The sequence below is a fragment of the Epinephelus lanceolatus genome, chromosome 19 (assembly GCF_041903045.1).
Source record: "Epinephelus lanceolatus isolate andai-2023 chromosome 19, ASM4190304v1, whole genome shotgun sequence".
NCBI lineage: Eukaryota > Metazoa > Chordata > Actinopteri > Perciformes > Serranidae > Epinephelus > Epinephelus lanceolatus.
This window is the reverse complement of record NC_135752.1, coordinates 27,434,077-27,453,588: the sequence shown is the minus strand read 5'-3', so window position 1 is coordinate 27,453,588 and position 19,512 is coordinate 27,434,077. Positions and strand designations below refer to the sequence as shown.

Below are 19,512 nucleotides of genomic sequence, written 5' to 3'. Positions count from 1 at the left end.
CATTTTGAGAAGGTGAAGGACGAACCCAAGGTGATATGTAAACTCATCTTCATTGGTCGACTACAAACATGACGTATCATCTGAAACATGGAAGTAGCTACATGCCCGTTAGCCATTTCAGCGTCATTAACAGGCGGCTCGCTCGGTGTGTGACGTGCACTTGTAGATAAAATATAGGCCTATATTAATGAAGGTTCATTAGTATGGTTTTGTATTTCTCTGTAATGTAGCAGTGTTAACAATGTTACTGATACTATTCTTAGTCAGGCCAGCCCTAAAATAAATAAATAAATAATAGTGAAACATTTATTATAAGCTAAGAGCTGACAAGTTTCCTTGCATTGCTTCTCCTTCTCCTCCTCCTTCTGATATATCAACAGTCTGTTGTCGCTCTGCCTCTTATGTACGACAGGTTCGGCAGAGCTGGCTGCGCCCCTCGGTGCGTCTCCATCTTTGAGTGTGCATGGCGGTCCACAGCGATACAGTGCACAAATGATGATCACTGCTCTCCACTGCATGTTACACTCATCTCTCCCACTCCTGGGGCAGCAGAGGCAAACACTGCCAACCCTGTTGCCTTGCAGCCCCTCTCTCTGTCTCTCGTTTTCCCTCCACTCCAATGCAACCACTGCCATTTATGCACAAGACATGCCAGTTAATTCATCTCCTGTGCAGTGCACTGAAGTTGGCGTTCGGTATGTGAGCAAATGACCCCTTGATTCTTATGCTTTATCAGTTATTTTCACCAAAATCATTATGACATATGGTTCAACACATTGTTCCGTGCTGCTGCCTGATGCTGAAAGGTGACTGCTGAACAGTGTTGTTGGCCCTGTGCTGTAGTGGTCAAGACTGTGAGCTGCATTAGCTCTCACACACTCAGAATAATTGGATTAGATAGTTAGTTAGACTTCAGATGAAGACGTCAGCTGTATAATGCTCACTATAATCCCTCTGTTTTACAATGCTCATGTTATATTTGTTCTGACGTGACATATTTATATATACACACCATTACAGGAAGCTAATGTTAGAAACTAACCTTACTCCTGCTCATTCTGGGAAGTGCAGGGGACTCAGACATTTGCTCATGTGCAGCCATAGCACTTTCCCATAGAATCAATACAGTACCAAAACTCCATATGATTATTTTACTGTATCTGTATTAACATCTTAACACGTTTAGACCCAAATTTCAAAAATTAATTTAGCTTTAAAATGAAACTCAATCACCTCATTCTGTGAGAAGGCAAAACAGCTTGATTAAAAACAGCGGATACTTCTCTCCAACTATAACTAAAGGAACTCAGTAGCTCCATCACGTCATCGCAGCACCGGGTGGTCCTGACACTCAGATTGTTCATATAATGGATACCACACACATGCATGCAAACTGTCAGCTGTCATAGCTGATGCATCAACACGCGTGCAGTATACGTGAGCCCGGCAGTGTGTGTTAGTGTGTGTTTGTGATCGATCATCAAATAAAATAGTGTCGATCTGTGCGGCCGGCAAATGAGACTAAACGATGGCTGAGAGTCTCCTGAGAGCTACGAGCAGCTGGATGAGTGTGTGTGTGCGTGTATGTGGGTGTGCGTGTGTGTGTGTGTGTGTGTGTGTGTGTGTGTGTTCAGAGCTGGAGAGCAGCTGTGAGTGGAACATCTCACCACACACAGAGATGCACAGGATGGATGGATGGATGGATGAGTTGTTTTTATGATAGATAGATAGATAGATAGATAGATAGATAGACAAACTATGATCCAACCTGCTTCATTAATATTTCCCTCCATGTAAACAGTCTTTGACTCGCCCTTGTTTTTTTTTTTTTTTCTTTTCTTCCTGGACTTCAGACCAGCTGTCGGGGGCTTGTACTTCCTGCAGCCACACCATTGGTCAAAAAACAGCCAATGGGGACAGGAGCAGCGGACAGACAGAATGAAGTGTTGATGAACACACACACGCCCTCGGTAACCAGATTCCACTGTAAAGCCCACGCACAGGAACCATCGGCCTTCCAGAGGGAATGAGGACTGTCGCTCACACACACACACACACACACACACACACACACACAGTAATGCCTGGCTTCCATACAGACACATTCCACAGATGTGTAGAAATCATCTTGAGAGGGAGACAGAAAAGAGAGAAATTCAGCTCTATATGATTTAAGTTACAAACTTACTGTCAGCTATTATCTTAACGGAGTCCGCCATTTTTTGCCTGATGCAAGAAAATGTTTCTCTTAAACCCTCTTTTCTGTGAGGTTTGTTCATACAAGTGTTCCCTGTCACATTCACCAAACTCTCTTAACTGCACAAACTTGTCGTGGATTGCACGTTTCACCCTGATGAACACCACCTGTTCATGAGGAGGTGTGCATTTGTGAGACTTCATCATTAGCATAATGGACTCAAAATAGCCATATAAGGCTGCCTGTTCTGCTCTGTTTGTGGGCAAGTTTCATTCACAACTGGAAAAGTGCACAAAGTATAGTTGCAGATCTCTGCTTTTGGTTCCCCAGGCTGATTATGGACAGTTCTTGTATTTCCAGCCAACTGCTGCAACATGTTTCAGAAGAAAACGATACAATTATGAGGATGACTGAATAACTTAAACACGGCCACAAATCTTTGATCCATGTCATTCATAACTAGACCTTTAACAGTACTATTGTTGTCTGTAGGCGACAGCACAACAAAGTAGGAAATAAGAACAGTAAACACAATAAAAACAGACAAAAAAGGAACAACTTAACTACGTATCACTTATTTATATCTGAAGCACAAATATCAAGGTAAAATGACCAAATCAACAAGTTCAGCAAGTCTACAAAATTGGGCAGGCGTGTGCTCCCGTTGTGGCAGACGAACTAAAACCAGAGAGCTGCACTCTGTGGAATTGTACCTCCATTACAATCAAGGTGGGGGCACGGCTAACGGAAAATGAGGATTTATAAATCTCATACCTTAGTTTAGTGAATAATAACATATCAGGCATGAAATTAATCTGCAGATGCTCAGGTTCAAACTAAGACCAAACTTTGTTATGAATGTTCATGTTTTAATCCATGACAAAGACTAACATGCGGCCCACAACACACGGTAAGGCTTGTTGTTTTTTTGCCAAGTCAGTTTCTGGAAAACCTGTCCCCCCTACTGGCCAATAAGAGGAGCGAGGAGTTGGCAGTCAATGACAGTCAATAAATAAATTCCAACAACTGTGAATCACTGCAACAACTTGAGGTCCTTGAGCATACAGTCATACATGTGCACGCAAAGTATGAGGCTGACTGGTCCAGTAGTTTGTGAGATTAGCTGCAGACAAACCCTCACACACATGACCAAACACATGATCCCCTCCAGGTTTATGTCTGGTTAAGGAAAAAAATATCACCAAATAGTAAAAAGAAGAATTTCACACTCAAGTCCTGTTTCGGAAATCAGCAGACAAACACATACCAAGACAAATTTTGCTGCGAGCAAATTATTGAACATGAACTTAGATGCTAAAAACACAATATTAAGGGATCAGGATATATGATACTGGCCAATTCACCAAGCAGTCCTGCACAAACTCTCCATCACTGAACTACTAACCATGCTTTGCAATTCTGTGAGCTACCACACAGCTTGCCTGCAGTACACCTTTACTATTTTTTACAAGATATGAGAAGCCTGACTGTTGGGCAGACAAGTCTTTAAAACCTCTAAAACCTCCTGTTCTCCTCAGCTATATAGCGTTTTTCCATGGTGGCTTTTCCATCTCACCTCTACATCAAACTGCCAAGTTGTCCACCAAATTGCTAACTTAAGCTAACAGCGCTAGTATTAATGGCTGAATGTAATTCCAACAATGCCCACAGGGTGCCACTATAGTTGCCAAACAACCAGTAGCTTTCTACAAGTTGACATTCCTACCCTAATAGACGCTTGTTAGATGGGTGTAATTCGATGCCATAGCCAAGCAGCGTATTTGATGTAAGATATTAATCGAAAGTACTGAAGTGGACTGCAGATTATTAAAAATATATTGAATGCATTTTATGTCATATTCTGGCGACTGCACAAAATGTTCCCGAGGGCCACCACTGGCCCTTCATGTGCTACAGCAAAGCAGTCCATGACTATTATGAGAGGTGGTCACTTGACAGTCTCTGAGATACTGGATGGGATAATTTTGCAGCCTACAGGAGCTGCGAAAGAACTTGGGGAAGCTGCAGAGGGAGAGAGTTTTCCTACTCAATTGGAGAAGCTACAGTGTAAAAAACCTGTCAGTAAATAGATAATATGGTGATTATCAATCCTCTTGTCCGTGATACAAACTCCCATATACCCACTCAGCTGTATTAAAACTTACAAGGATAAAGAGTACATGGGGGAAGGAGACAAACAGAAAAAAAGACAGAGTTAGAGAGACTACAAAGCTAAGACATGTTCAGTAATAACCAGAGGACTCACTCTCTGTGCAGCCTCTTGACCCATCACAGAGGTGTGGGGGTCAGAGGTCAGTGTGTTTGGAGAGCCCTCAGAGTGTTTGAGGGTCAGCTCATTGAGGACTGATGAGGAGTTAACAGGAAGCTGAGGATGACACACCTGCTACTGTGGTAATAGGTTCGACTGTAGTCATGTACACAGCAATTTATGTATGATTCACATTTTGGAATGTCTATATTGTTAAATCACATGCATGGTGTGTGTGTGTGTGTGTGTGTGTGTGTGTGTGTGTGTGTGTGTTTGAGGAAGAGCAAATGCATGGGTATGGAATAGTGTAGGCCTACATCTCTACAAACATATGACTTAACATAAGTGTGTGTGTGTGTGTGTGTGTGTGTGTGTGTGCCTACTTTAATAGGTAAATGCAGTTTCTGAGCTCCTCTGAAACCTCCCAGAGCTTCAAAACGGAGCCTTCAGCACTTTTTACTGACTGATGTGTGACTGTGTGTGAGAGTGTGTTGTGTGTGTGAGAGAGAGAATATGTGTGTGTGTGTGTGTGTGTGTGTGCGTGTGTGTGTGTGAAGGGTTAAAGGCTTTTTTCTCATGTTGCATTCCACCAGAACCTCACATCCAGACTGCTGCTGCCTCAGCTGTAGCTGCCGGCCCACGACTAACCTACTGATCTGTGAGGCGATAACTGGATGACAGACATGCTTTGGTGTGGCTGAGTGTGTGTGTGTGTGTGTGTGTGTGTGTGTGCATGCAGCCAACACAGTGGATTTGACTTGAATGAACGACAGAGTGAGAGAGAAGAGGGGAACTGAAAGAGGGAGGGAAATGATGAAGTACAGCAAGATAAGGAGATATAAAGAGTCAGAGAGGGGATGAGAGACAGTAAAAGATAGTGGGAATGTGTGTGTGTGTGTGTGTGTGTGTGTGTGTGTGTGTAAGAGAGAGAGAAACAGAGATAGTAATGGGGAAAGGGGGATCATCTTCTCCCTTCCCTTCATCCAGGTGGTGTGGGTTCTTCTGCTTATGTAGACAGAATATCCCTTTAGATAGCTTAAGATAGCAGCCATAGAGAAGCCACACAGTGTGTGTGTGTCTGTGTGTGTGTACTGGCTGTGTGTTACACTCCGCACGGGGGTGTTTTTGCTGTGGTTACTGGAGTTCAGGTGATACTCTCAGCAGCAGTGAAGCCACAGACATCCTTAGAAATGAGGGAACAGCAAACAACATGCTGATGATAAGCAGGAGTGGAGCTGAAAATGTCAGGTTTGCCCTGAGGGTGGCGCTGAAGGAAAGGCCATGGAGTCATTAAAGTCCAAATGGTTCAGCCTCAGGGGAAAGGATTTCAATCTGTCCATTAAATGTTAATAGTTCTAGCGAAAGAAGTGAAAATTTTGTCCTGCAGATGGTACTAGTGAGAAGGATTCGTGGTAATCATGAATATTAACAACCAGTGGCGATTGCTCTAAGACTGCAAGGGAAGCTCAGCTTCCCCTAAAATGTCAAAAAATAAGTGGTCAAATATGTACTGTTGTGTTTACATTTCATTGACTAAATATGCGCTAGAACGCATTCAACTTTTGTTCAGAATCAGCTACTTATCACAGGTCACTGACGCGACTTTCTTCTGATTCATTCCCGTAATGTCACAGTGCATTAAACAGTGGAAGCTCAGCGTCCAAAGACTTCAATGGGGAAGCATAGAGTGGGTTGTTCCACTGCAGTGAAACTAGACAGTCATTGGATAAATGCTCGGTTTTGTCCCACCCATCGGACGCTCAGCGTCTCTGGGGGTCTATGGGGCAGTGGGCTGGCCTGGACGCTGAGCTTTTGCATGATGATTGGATGATCTGTCTGAGGCTGAATCCCTTTTTGATTGACAGCGAAATGAGCAAATCAGCGATCTTGAAATATAAACCACCACCGGAGCATTTTTCAAGTTTCATTCCGTTGTTCCAAGTTGATCTGGAGACTTTTCCAATCCTCTAAGTGACTTTTTCTTTGTTAAAAACGACTAGTGACAAATCTAGCATCTTGTTCTGGTGTTAATGGAGACTGTATTCGTGTTTGGAGACTCTGACTTCTGTCGCTCTGCAGTTACTGTCCCCAACGAGCAGCGGGTGCTGCTGTGAGCCCCTCCACTGTCCCAAAGCACTCACAGGCGGTCACATTAGCCTCGTGCAGCAACCCCAGAGGGTAGAATTTACATATAAATAAACGGACACATTTTATGATGTAGGCCGAAAATGAGCTTCCCCTCCTTCAAAGACCAGCAGCCGCCACTGTTAACAACACATCTCATCAAAAGCCTACACTGTACCCTACGCTGTAGCTTGATGTGCGTGACCCTCAGTGGAAATTAAGCTTTTATTTACTTTAATTAAGAAACAATAAACTGTGAAGACAATAAAGCCTCCACAAAATAGCATTTTAAGTCTTGTGTGTGATTTATCCTGGCTTCATATGAGCAGAGGAAATCTTTGCTTGTCGCTAGGCTAATTTATACAATGTAAAATACCCTAGACTTGCGCTAATAACGTTAGCATGTTAAAGTTATTTGGAAAATGTGTTAAGTATGAGCAGGTGTTTTGTCGATGAACCTTGTGAGTTATAATGGAGCCAAATTTTGTGATGTTACCTTTGTTAAATGTTGCTGTTGTTCCTGGCTTCATGTGAGAAGAGGAAAAGTCTGCTAGCCACTAGGCTAATTTATACAATGTAAAATACCCTAGACTTGCGCTAATAACGTTAGCATGTTAAAGTTATTTGGAAAATGTGTTAAGTATGAGCAGGTGTTTTGTCGATGAACCTTGTGAGTTATAATGGAGCCAAATTTTGTGATGTTACCTTTGTTAAATGTTGCTGTTGTTCCTGGCTTCATGTGAGAAGAGGAAAAGTCTGCTAGCCACTAGGCTAATTTATACAGTGTAAAATGCTTGTGTTAAAAAACATTAGCATGTTGTATTTGTGGGGAAAATGTGTCCAGATAAAGACAAGTGTTTGTCTGTGAATGCTGCGAGTTATAGTGAAGCTGATTTGTGTACTTGTGTTTGAAATTGTCTCTATTAAGCCATGTTTAACATGTGTTTAATGTGTGTTTTAAATCAATTAAACTTTACAGCACTTCACAGAGACCCTGCTGCCGACCAGTGTTTTGGAGGTGTAACTGCAGAGTGACACAGACACCACTGCACAAGTATAAATGCTACCAACAGCAACAAGCAACAGCGTAGGCTCTGCATAGAGCTAACACACAAGTATAAATCTCATTTAAATCCTCCTCAGGACCAGCAGGTATTATTCACACAGCCACAAGAGGCCTTTGTCAGGGACATGGAAACATAGGTTGTTTTAGACATCTAATCAAACCACCAGTTTCAATTGTTTTTCCAATGAAAACAGTCTCACCCTGGCAAAATAGCCAACTACTGCATCACCCTGACAGGTGTAAAAATGCTCATGACATGTGATAACTGAGCTTTAAAGTAACTGTCAAGTTAATTACAGTGTGAAACTCCGTGCACTGTGTCACTGCACGCAGAGGATCAGTGAGCGACTCTTAATGAAGCGTCAGGAAAAGACAGGTGAGAATCATGACAGCTGAACTCCACCTGCTGATAAAGATCATGTGATGTAATCAAACACACATCAGCAGCTAAACAGATCTTTAGGGGATGCTGTTTTGTCAATTGCTGTTTCCAAGGTCATGAATGAATCTTTGAAACTTCACTTTTAAGCCAACATAGACGAGAAGACCTTAAAGTGCCCAGAAAATATAAAACTGCTGTTTTAGGCAAACGGCATAAAATATAATCCTGCTCGTATATGATGCATGAAAATAAGAAATTAAAGAATCATTTCCTGAACCTCTGGTGCACATAAGATCTACATTAAGATATGTATAATATTTGTATAGATGTAGTTTTGCATGCAACTTATATTACAGTATATGTAATGATATCTTGAGATGAATGAATGATGTCACGTGTAATCAAACAACAGACTCAGTACTTTTCCATCCCTGATGTTCTGAGTGTATTCATGCCACCTCCAGCCAGCAGATAATGGTTTTTGGAGGGTGTTTGGGTGTTTTTAGGGGAGCAGAGCTAGCTGTTGGGGGGTTGGGCTCATACCTTGGCAGGAGGCCACTTTTCCCAGCCCCCATCACCCATTTACAGCTAGGAGAGAATCACCAGTCAGACCCAGTCAGCTTTCCAGTTTACACTGGATGCATGCAGTCAGTTCATACCAAATACTGAAGTAAAAAGGCTCTGTTGTGCAGACAATAATCACTACGGTATACTGTTGGGCTGGATGGAAACATCCTCAGACCACTACTACAGTACCACAGCTGCTGGACTGTCCATCCATCCATCCATCCATCCATCCATTCATCCATTTAACACTCAAGATAGACGCACAGACACATGAGCACACCACACAGAGTGTCAACTTTGAAACATGCACCTGTGCACAGATGGAAACCATTACCAGTTCATCATAGCATATGCATCATAGGTAGCATGGGACAGTTAATCCACTGTATTGGAAAAATCTAAATCTCAATTACCAAAATACAAAAAAAACCAACACATTATTTATAATATAGAGTGTCTCTAATGAAACCAAAACATCTAAAAGTTGTATCTAAATGTTGGTTATATCAAAGCTAAGGATACTACAATCTTTGCAACTGTCCCATTGAAATTCCTCCTATTGAAATAATCAATACCTCTTAAAGGGACAGTTCACCCCCGAATCAAAAATAGTTATTTTGCCTCTTACCTGTAGAGCTATCAGTCTAGACTGTTTTTTGTGAGAGTTGCTGAGTGTTGGAGATATCGGCCGGAGGGATGATTGCCTTCTCTTACAATTGATAGAACTAGATGGCGCTCGGCTTGTGGTGCTCAACGCGACAAAAAATACATTTGAAAAACTCAAGATAATCCACAGACTAGAGGTTGACCAATACTGGATGAGGAAAGGCCAAAAACAATGGTTTGGAAAATGTCCTATCGGAGCTGATTACAGACCTTGTCGTGAGCAGTTTCATATAGGAACAAGGGGTGGGCGTTATGGCCCTAAAATAATATCATGATATTTCAGGGTATTTTTGGATAACGATATTCTTGATGATATGACAAATCAGTAAAAAAAAAAAAAAAAAAAAAAAAAATTATATATATATAATCTAAGAATACAGTTGGCCTTCAAATATTCAGTACAAACTAAACAAAAATGATCTCTCATTTCTTTAGTTTGTGAACAACAACAGTATCTCAGAGTGAGATTCAGATCCTGTTACAATATTAATAGTTCAACAAAATAAAATCTACCACAAATTACACATTTACACACATCCTAAATACAAAAAATGCACCCTGGGATCTATATATATAAATCAGGTGATTTCCTTTTTTATGCTCTGCCATTTCTCCTCTAATCATCACGCTGTAACCTGTGACAGGCTGTTATGATACCACAACTATCGCACATTCACATATATGTAGTTTTTTGTTGAGCCGCAAGCGTCACTTAGGCTTACATCACCAAAGGTTTATGACAAAATCACTTGACGACACCGACTCCCGTGTGCTGCTGCCAGAGGAGCAGCTGAATGAGTTCCCTTGGAGCGGAAAGTCACTAAGAGTCTGAGAAGTTTGGGGCTGTTCATTCATTCATTTGTTCATTCAGGACGCCACAGTTTATTCCACACTACTGAAGCTGCTCCTCTTTTTGGAACCACTGCAGAGGCGGTAATAATTTTGCTTTCAGCTATGCTTGTTGTTGCCGTGGGTAACAGTATGACGTCAATATGTAAACAAGACAAAATATCGTGAGGAACACACGATATTCACTCTGCACACTGCACAAAAGGAAGCACCAAAATACCTAAGTTGATAGATAGCACTACAGGTAAGAGGAAAAACATGTATTTCTGATTTTGGGGTGAACTGTCCCTTTAAATTTGTGGGTTTGAGTCTGATGTTTCATGTTTGCTTCCTGTTATTGCTCTGTCCTGAGAAATTCAGAGGCTACTTAGTAATTTTGTGACAAACATAAACTGCTTCCAGCAACCACTTTGACTGAAAATGATGTCACCAGACAGGATTCGTCAGTCAGCCCTGATTGGTCGGAGCACCCCAGCCTCCACCCTCCCAAACAGAAACCGGATAACATCAACATAATGTCAGATCGAATAATGAAGTGAAAATGAAATGAAAGTTCAATCCAGATTATCCAGCTAAATGTTTTGGAGCTCAGCTGGAGGAAATTTGCAGATTTGTGGTTGTGATTGAGCACAATAACAACATTACAGCGTGTTTATTCAAAACTTAAACATTTAGAAACAAAAAAACTGGAGCCAAAACGTGGAACCAAAACCTAAATTACCTCAAAACTCCAATGGTACAAATCTATTTGATTTGGTCGGAGAGAGTTATGGAATAAACTGGGGTCATTGGAAATCTTCCCACTGTTAGCGTGTGAGCTCATCCTCCCCTCTAAGTGTTTTTTTTTTTTTTTCTTTCACTAACAGCCGAGGATGAAGCCAGAGGATTTTGGACTTCGGCCCAGCATGTAAATTTATCTGCCATTTCCAAACAATTTCCATCAGGAGCCATTCAGACTGTGTAACAGGATAATTTGACAGCAGCCCAGTAGGAAAGTGGCCAGTGAGGCAGTAATGTTTGATTTATTTCATATTTTTGTCCTCTACGGTTTGCTGTAGCCTCACAAAGGCCACAGCTGGATATGAGAGGTGGTTATAAATAAAAGATCAGCAAGTTGGTGATAAATGGATGGATGGACCGACGGATGCGAGAGTGATCACGTCAACACACAAACCGCTAGATGAACAAATGAATATGGCAAATGGCTGAATAGTGAATAAATGAGTGATTAGATGGATGGGTGGGTTTGTCAGTGAGTCATCCGAAGACAAAGGTATGATGGTGACAAATGGACTGATGAAAGAACAAATTTAAGTGAATGAAGGAATTAATGTGTGAATAAATTAATGTGGAGGGATGATGAAGAGTAGGCTGAACATCATAAATGAATAAATGAACATACTTTCTAACAGGAACGAATAAATGAATGGCGAATGAATGACTTAGTAATGCATATACATTATCATTATGCCTGAGTGAGCGAGTGAGTGAGTGAGTGAGTGAGTGAGTGAGTGATTAGACAGATGGATGGGTTTGTCAGTGAGTCATTCAAAAAATAAATGGACAAAGACAAATGGATGATTGGCGAACAAATTTAAATGAATGAATTAATGGATAATGGGATGAACGAATGAATGAGTGCATAAATGAATGTTCAGTTGGAGGGATGGATAGACAGTCGGCTGAACTTTGCAAGTGAGTAAATAAACATACCACCTAACATGGATGAATGAATGATGGCATAGGTGAATGGATGAATGAATGAATCAACTAAGAAGAGAATAAATGTATGAATGAATGACTTTGTGATCAGACTTTAAAAGAGGCTGAACACAATAGATGACCAAGCCCCTTAAAAGAATACAAGTCAATAAATCAACAAATGAGTGAGTGAGTGAGTGAGTGAGTGAATGGGAGAGTGGGTGGAGAGTGAGTGGGAGAGTTTGGGAGAGTGAGTATGTGAGTGAGTGAGTGAGCGAGCGAGCGAGTGATTGGGAAAATGAGTGGGAGAGTGAGAATGGATGGATAATCAGATGGAAGGATGGGTTTGTCAGTGAGTCATCTGAAAGACAAATGAATGATCACAACAAATGGAATTTAAATGAATGTATGAATAAATGAAAGTTCAGGTGGCTGAATGGACAGACAGGAGGCTGGACTTTGTAAATTACTAAACATGACCTAACATGGACGTTTAAATGAATGGATAAACAAAGGCATAGATGGTTGGTCGGATGAAAGAACCACCTAATGAGAGAATGAATGGATGAACGACTGAGTGAGTGACTGATCAGATGGATCAATGGATGGATGACTGAACATACATGTATGTAAATGAATAATTTAACAAACCACCATATAGATTATTCAGATTGATTTAAAGCAACTGAAAATAGCAACTCAACAAATAAACAAACTCGGCAGTGTTTGAGTGAACAGATGTATGAACACATTAATGAATCCACACATTATAACAAATGAATGTATGGAAAACTGCTACAAGAAATGAAGTACAAGTGAATGCCTTACCAAATGAATGAAAGGTTGAATATATGAAAAAAAAAAATGGACTGAACAAGTTACTAAACAAATTTAGACATGACAGGCATGCTCTCTCTCCGTCTTTGTGTGTGTGTCTTTGTTCACCAGGTTGTCAGGGCCAAATCCTGTCCTCGTAACAGAAAGGATGGAAGATGAAAACCAAAAGGCAGGAAGGTCTTTTTTACCCCTAACATCTGAAAAGTGCTATGAGTCCTTCAAATGCCACACTGGGATTTTTGCTTTCCTTTACTTCCCATCACTCCACACTTTCTGTCTTCTCTTCATTCACAAGGCTTGACAGTAACAGCTGCCCAGTTGCCCTGGGCAACCACATTTGGACCACCGTCAATCATTTTGTTTGGTTTGATCGCCCCTGTTGGCAACCACTAGTGTTCATCTCCAAAACACAATGCGCCTTGTTAAAACAAGGAAGGAAAAAATGCTTGATTGTATTTGAGCGTAAAATCAAGCGGCCAGTCTGAAATATTGTCAACAAACTTAAAGTTAGTTTCTAGCATTAAAAGACACTCAGCACCCAGGGGTGATGTTATCCTCCGTCAGTAGAAAGACGATGGGAGGCTATGATGAATTTGGTATAGTGCTCCTCACTCAAAGGTAATCGTCAAATGGTTACAGGTTCACTGAAATGAAGATCACTCCTCTTTCACTTCACCATGCTTACAGTTGTGTGCTGAGAAAATGTCTGTGCTAATCAATGACCATGTCATCCAATATGACAAAAAGTCTGACAGACTTTCATTTTCATTGTGAAAAGTTGTGGAATGGAACCGTTCCGTACCGTCCCCATTTTTGGTCCCCCCTCTGTTGGGGTACCTAGCACACAGATCTGGAACTAAAAGTTGGAGCTGTGAACACTGCAGTCTGTTGATTGGTCAATAGAGGACAGTCACTCTGCTCAGGGCTGAGTTGTGGCTGATTTTGAGGCTCATGTAACCACTGTTCATACCGTGGAGAGTTTTATTAGACTATAACTACAAAATGAAAGGACATTTTGCTGCCTCTTGCAGACTCTTAAGGTGGAACGTTATCTTGTAATGTTACTCTATGTATGAGTTGATGTGAATCAATCAACACACCTTAAATTTCACTTTGACAACTTTGACCATTACTTTAGTTTTTATTTGACATACAATTTTAGTAATGAGTGGATATTCAAGTATTTCCATATATTAATTTTGACTGGATTATGTGAACTGCATATATTCTAATCCTCACTTTGAGAAAAAAAGAAAGTATCACAGAGTGTAGTTCCTGTGGGCTACGGCAACACTAAACCCTTGAGCTTGCCTGAGAAGGACTAAATGCACAAACCTGCTATTTTTTAAAACCTCATGGAGAGAGACTCTCACTGCAGCCTGTTTTATTTTGTTCTGAAAATGTCGGCGAAATACAGTGAGTGCTGGACGGACCAGTGAGTGACAAATGCACCACCTACATTTAAGAGTACTGTTTGCGGTGAAAACGCTGGGTCTAGGTACCATGTCTGAAGGGTTAATGTTGGTCCCAAAGGTACCATACCAAAAGTGTTTGTTGGAAATGGGGCTTAATAAATATCATGCTGTAATGAATCAACAGACCAGATCTCTATTAGGCGATTTTAATGTCTCACTAAGTTTGAATTGCTCCAACACTATGACAAGTATTCTGATGGAGTACAACTTTACACACCAAAAATCATTGGGTCAAAACTATAGCACCAGTGCAATACTGGGTTAACGTGCCTCAGAATGAATCAGTATTTTCGACTGAGTGTTAGTTCTATTTTTTATATTACAGTTGAGTTATTTACCCAAACATATGAGCAGTGAAATAAATCACTGCAATCCAATTCCCCTGATCTGAGACCTAAACATCTTATAATGCAAAAGGAAATGTAACATCCTTCCTATATTCATCATAATCAGTAACATCCTTTAGCACAACTTTGATTTCCATAAGCACGGAAATGTGCTCCTTTGATAAGCTTTAATTAATAGATGTTCAACACCAAAAGAAAAATAAATCCATAACATCAGACTCAGTCAACTTGTCCAACAGCCTGCGCTCGTATGTGATTTTTTTTTATTTCCAAAAGCAGAAGGAGGTCATCAAATTACAGCAAGCACATCAAGCCTCTCTGTTTAATATTCCACCGGCAGAATCAAACACCAACATCTGTATATTTTCTTAATTATCAACGTGTATCTTCTCATGGATGCATATGGTCCATGAGAAGTGAGCTGGAAGATTACAGTGCAAATCCAAAACCCAGCTATTACCAGAGTCCTCACAACACCTGGCACCCCCGCCAACAATAAATAATCCTTTGAAAAGAATAATACTTGGAAGTTGAAATTAATAATTATTTGTTGTATGAAGTTGGGAATTTGTGGTGAAGTTAGGCATCTCTCTGGAAAACATAGAAATATAAAAAACAACATGTAACAGCTGTTGTTTTTTTAGTCGGAAGAATGATTGACACATAAGAAGCTGGATAATAAAACAACCGAATCACCTGCATGATTTAAAGGCACCAGAAAAGTTGCTACCTGAAAGCTGCATCAATCAAATTTTTTATATTAACAAAATTTAAAATGACAAATGATATGGATGACATATGTTGTGACGTAGGATTCAAAGAATTGTCACCAACTTTTAGCCTCTCGTGTTTTGGTTTTTCAGGCTGCAAACTCATCTTTAGACCCAGACAGATATTTTCTGGTGTTGATGGAATATTAAACTTATATCTATCAGGTGGACACATACAGGGCATCAATGGGATGATAAAGTTGCTATGTGCCTGCTGAATTTTAAAGTAAGCAACAGTTTACTACAATATCCGCCATCCCATTCTTTCGGTCACTACCCAGAGCTCATGACCATAGGTGAGGGTTGGGACGTAGATGGACCAGTAAAACTGAAAGCTTTGCCCTCTGGTTCAGCTCCCTCCTCACCATGACAGTTCGGCTGCACAGTGCCCGCATCACTGCAGATGATGCACAAAATCCCTTCACTGTGGCTTTAAGGTCATGAGTGCCATCAGTAATAGCTTTCAATAATCATCAATAATCTTTAATAACCACTGGGTCTCTACCAACAGCAATGCTTCTCTCTACTCTGCTGACATTCTATGCTTTCAGTAAGGAAACTGTAAGTAGCCAAGCTAATATGCTACATGCTAACCCAGAGAAAAAGAATTACATAGGCAATTAGCTACATGCTAAATTCCTCTATACATGTTTAAGAAAGGCAGCAGGGGCCGTGGTGCACTTAAGGTCGGTCCTTAATCCATCATATTGGTTCAAGAAATCAATACAACACAGATATTTTACGTCTGCAGAATGTCAGCAGGCTGTGTGCCTGGATATTTGTACCTGTTTCCTGAAGGCCACTTCTACACAATTGTTCAGTGCAAGAGAGGAAGAGTCAGATGCTTGAATCCCTCCTCCCCTTCTCCCCTCACAACAAAGCGCTAAAGCTGAGCGAAGTACAGTAAATTTCCAGCACAGAGCTTTTATTTTGAAGTGCTGTTTCCTGCTGTAGAGTGAGTGCATAACAGACAGCTACTTGACCAAAACAGCAAACTATCTTGACAACATGGCCATTACATGTATAACACTGAATGTATTAAACTGTGTGGACCTTGAACTAATGACTAAGAAAAAATCTGGACCGGGAACTACTGCTTTATATAGTAAATGGAGACTTTCAGGTAAATCCAGGAGGTGGCTGTAATGCAACTTTTTAGATGGAAACCACCATTAAAACCAAAAAGGCAAAGAAGACTTACCTGGTGGCAGTGTGGGTTGGACTCTCTGGTGTACGAGTACGAACTCCTCTCTGTTTTACCTGCAGGACGAAAAGAAAAGAGAGGGGGCAGTTAGCAGAGGATCTCGTCTCTGTACTGAAAACACATTCATTGGAGTGAAAAAGAATTAATCTGCGTATTAACTACCTTATCTGTGAAGCCAATACAATTACAAACAGTTAGGGTTAACAGACCTTAAATATACTTATTCATGGAGAGGGCGTGGCAAACCACGCAAAATAATAGAAAACAATTAGTCATTAATTTCCATTATTTAAATTAGTTAACCGACTACATATAAAGAATGTGGCTTCATAAAAATCCATCCATCCATCCATCCATCACTTAACCACACTGACTACTACACATTAATCCAGATTCATCCACTGCTGATAGAAGAAGGGACTACATACAATAAAATAGGCAATGACAGGGCGCCCAATTATTGATTTCATTCATTCATCCATTCTTTACTTAGCCACACTCACTACCTAAGTCTAAGTTTAAACCACTATTGATATTGATTGAGTTTCATTTTGTCATTCATTCACTCACTGACTCATTTAATTTCTATGTGAATTGGCCTACAAAGGTCTTTGCACACTGAGTCTGTTTTTTTCTTTCCTTTTGTCCGAAATTGTTGCACTTCAAAAAATAAATTCGACCACACCTTGTGTCAATTTAGTTTGGACACTGACTCAGAGACATTAGTCCGTCATTAAAGTTTTCAGAACAGGTTTTATTTTCTATGTTTTCCCATCTGTCAGAAGCCTTTAGAGAGACATTTGACACAGGAACAGGGCACACAGAATCATTTCCTAACTTGGATAGCTCACGGTCGACAGGCCAAATAGTAATATTCAGGTGGGTGATGATGACGAGGAGGAGGGTGTGGACCGCACACAGACAGACAGAGATGGTGTGGAGACAGAGCAAGAGGACAGCTCCATCCTTTCATGCAGCTTTGGTGCCGAATGTAAGACATGTGAAGGTGACATGTGACAGATTTTTGTGTCTTTTAATTTTGTTTCGTGTTGCAAATCCTTACAACGCACAGGACAAAAAAAAAGCACTGGACTGTGTGTGCAAGGTTTCTGTGCATTCCAAATATTTTCGGATGATGGATTAAAAAAACAAATCCGAAAAACTGACTCAACATGCAAAGGCCTCAAGTCCTTGCAATATTAGAAACATAATTTTTCTGATAAAGAGGTAAAACAAACTTGTTTAATTACAAATTAATCAATTGATTCATTAAGTCAGCATGGATACAACTGCTCCCAAAACAACCGGATACACTATCAAATAAGCAATAGTATAGATTTTGATGTATGTGTCTAGCCAAGAGAGATGTATGTATTTATATCAAAGTATGTTTCAGTCTCTTTTTAATTCATTTAAATAATCATGCATTTGTACATTGTTTAGGAAACATAGTAAAAGATTTTCAGTGGATAACAGCCAAAGCCAGTTTCCATGATCAGAGTCTTTACAGAGTGCGTGTGTGTGTGTGTGTGTGTGTGTGTGTGTGTGTGTTCTGTAGGCCTATGTTTTCTGCTCACTGCTCTCACAGCACAACAAAACAGACATCTGCTACGCCTGCAATGCATAGAAAACTCTTTATGCTACGAAATCCAACTTTGAAACCAGAAACAAGACTTTCACCCTCTGATTTCTTTTAGGTGTAGATTTAGTCTCTTTGCATGCACAGACAAAACAAACTAAATATGAGACAAGATATACAGTTTTTAGGTGGGATTTAGGAACATCTAGAAACCAAGGAACAATCTAATCTGTCTCAGATCACTCATCTCTGTTGATGTTACAAAACCGTCCCTTATAACCTCAAGACATCCCTGTCATGTCTGCACTGGTGTACGACATCAACCCTTCTGAAGACTTCCACTTTCCTCCCTGTCTCATGTGTTGATCCATGGAGACGCATTAATGTACTTGCGAAGCAACAAACATCACTGAAGAAACACATAATTTTCACTTACTTATCAAACATCGTCATTTTGCATCATCACTGACACTATAATTTTCCCATCTATCACATGGGATGCACTGCAGCCCAGACACAAGAACAAGATATTGGAATTGTACATTTCTGCAAACCACGGATAGGTTACATTTGTAAGTTTCTTGTTACGTGATTCTGAGTACATGTATATGAGTTGACTTTGCCAGTTGGATGTGGACGGGATGATGTATGGTGAAGCACCTGGGCAAGACAGCTGCCAGGCTGCAGATTACTGAAGTCCACTGTTTGAGATAAACAACCAACAAAATCGCTTGTTTACGCACGAGATATGGAGGGTATCTCAAGCTAATATATGATCTTTTTCTACCCAAAATTGTGTTTGTGTGCCTAAACATAACCGCACTTTAACCACAGCACTGTTAAAATGTGATGCTGCAAAATGTACAAATCATTATAACGCACAAATGTTACATATCTGTGGTGTGCAGAATTCTACAATGCTAAAATTTACTCTGGTGATTGGGTTATGCATTGCATTCTGGAATGGTTAGCACAAAGTAGTATACCTTTCACAAAGAGAATTTGGACACTAAAATAAAACGGCAAGCAGCAAAATTAGCGCAGTACATAGAAAAATAAAAAGTGATTCTAGACATGAGTCTAGAAACCATCGAGTTACCACATAATATTGCCATAGCAACTGTGTAGCATAGCCTAGCAGGCAGCCACCGAAGCAAAGATCTGGCAACCATGTACAAACACTGTAGTAACCCAGCGTCCAGGTATTAAACACCTCCAACAACCATCAAACAACTACTCAAAACACCCTATGGTGAAAATTTGGTCATGCTCGAAATCTTTCTGATGGTCATATTACTCTGCAGCAGTACTGCTTAGATAAAACCATATTTCATGGTACTAGCAATTATAAACTGAGTAAGGTAAAATAAATAAACACAAATGCATGTTTTATGGTAATCCAGTACACTTCAAGACTCAAAGTCCTGCCCATTGATTCGCAATATTTGCCACAAAGGTGTAGTATAATCAGAAGACCAC

General features: G+C 40.4%; 1 protein-coding gene across 13 annotated transcripts in view; it reads right to left on the bottom strand.

Moving 5' to 3' along the window:
• The window catches only part of tcf4 (transcription factor 4), a 305,044-nt gene that overhangs the window by 144,171 nt on the left and 141,361 nt on the right, over window positions 1–19,512 (bottom strand). For all 13 annotated transcript variants that reach the window (XM_033646555.2, XM_033646557.2, XM_033646554.2 and 10 more), the window contains one exon: window positions 16,452–16,510. In XM_033646555.2, the coding sequence (XP_033502446.1) occupies window positions 16,452–16,510 (59 nt within the window). The remainder of the gene's footprint in view (window positions 1–16,451; window positions 16,511–19,512) is intronic.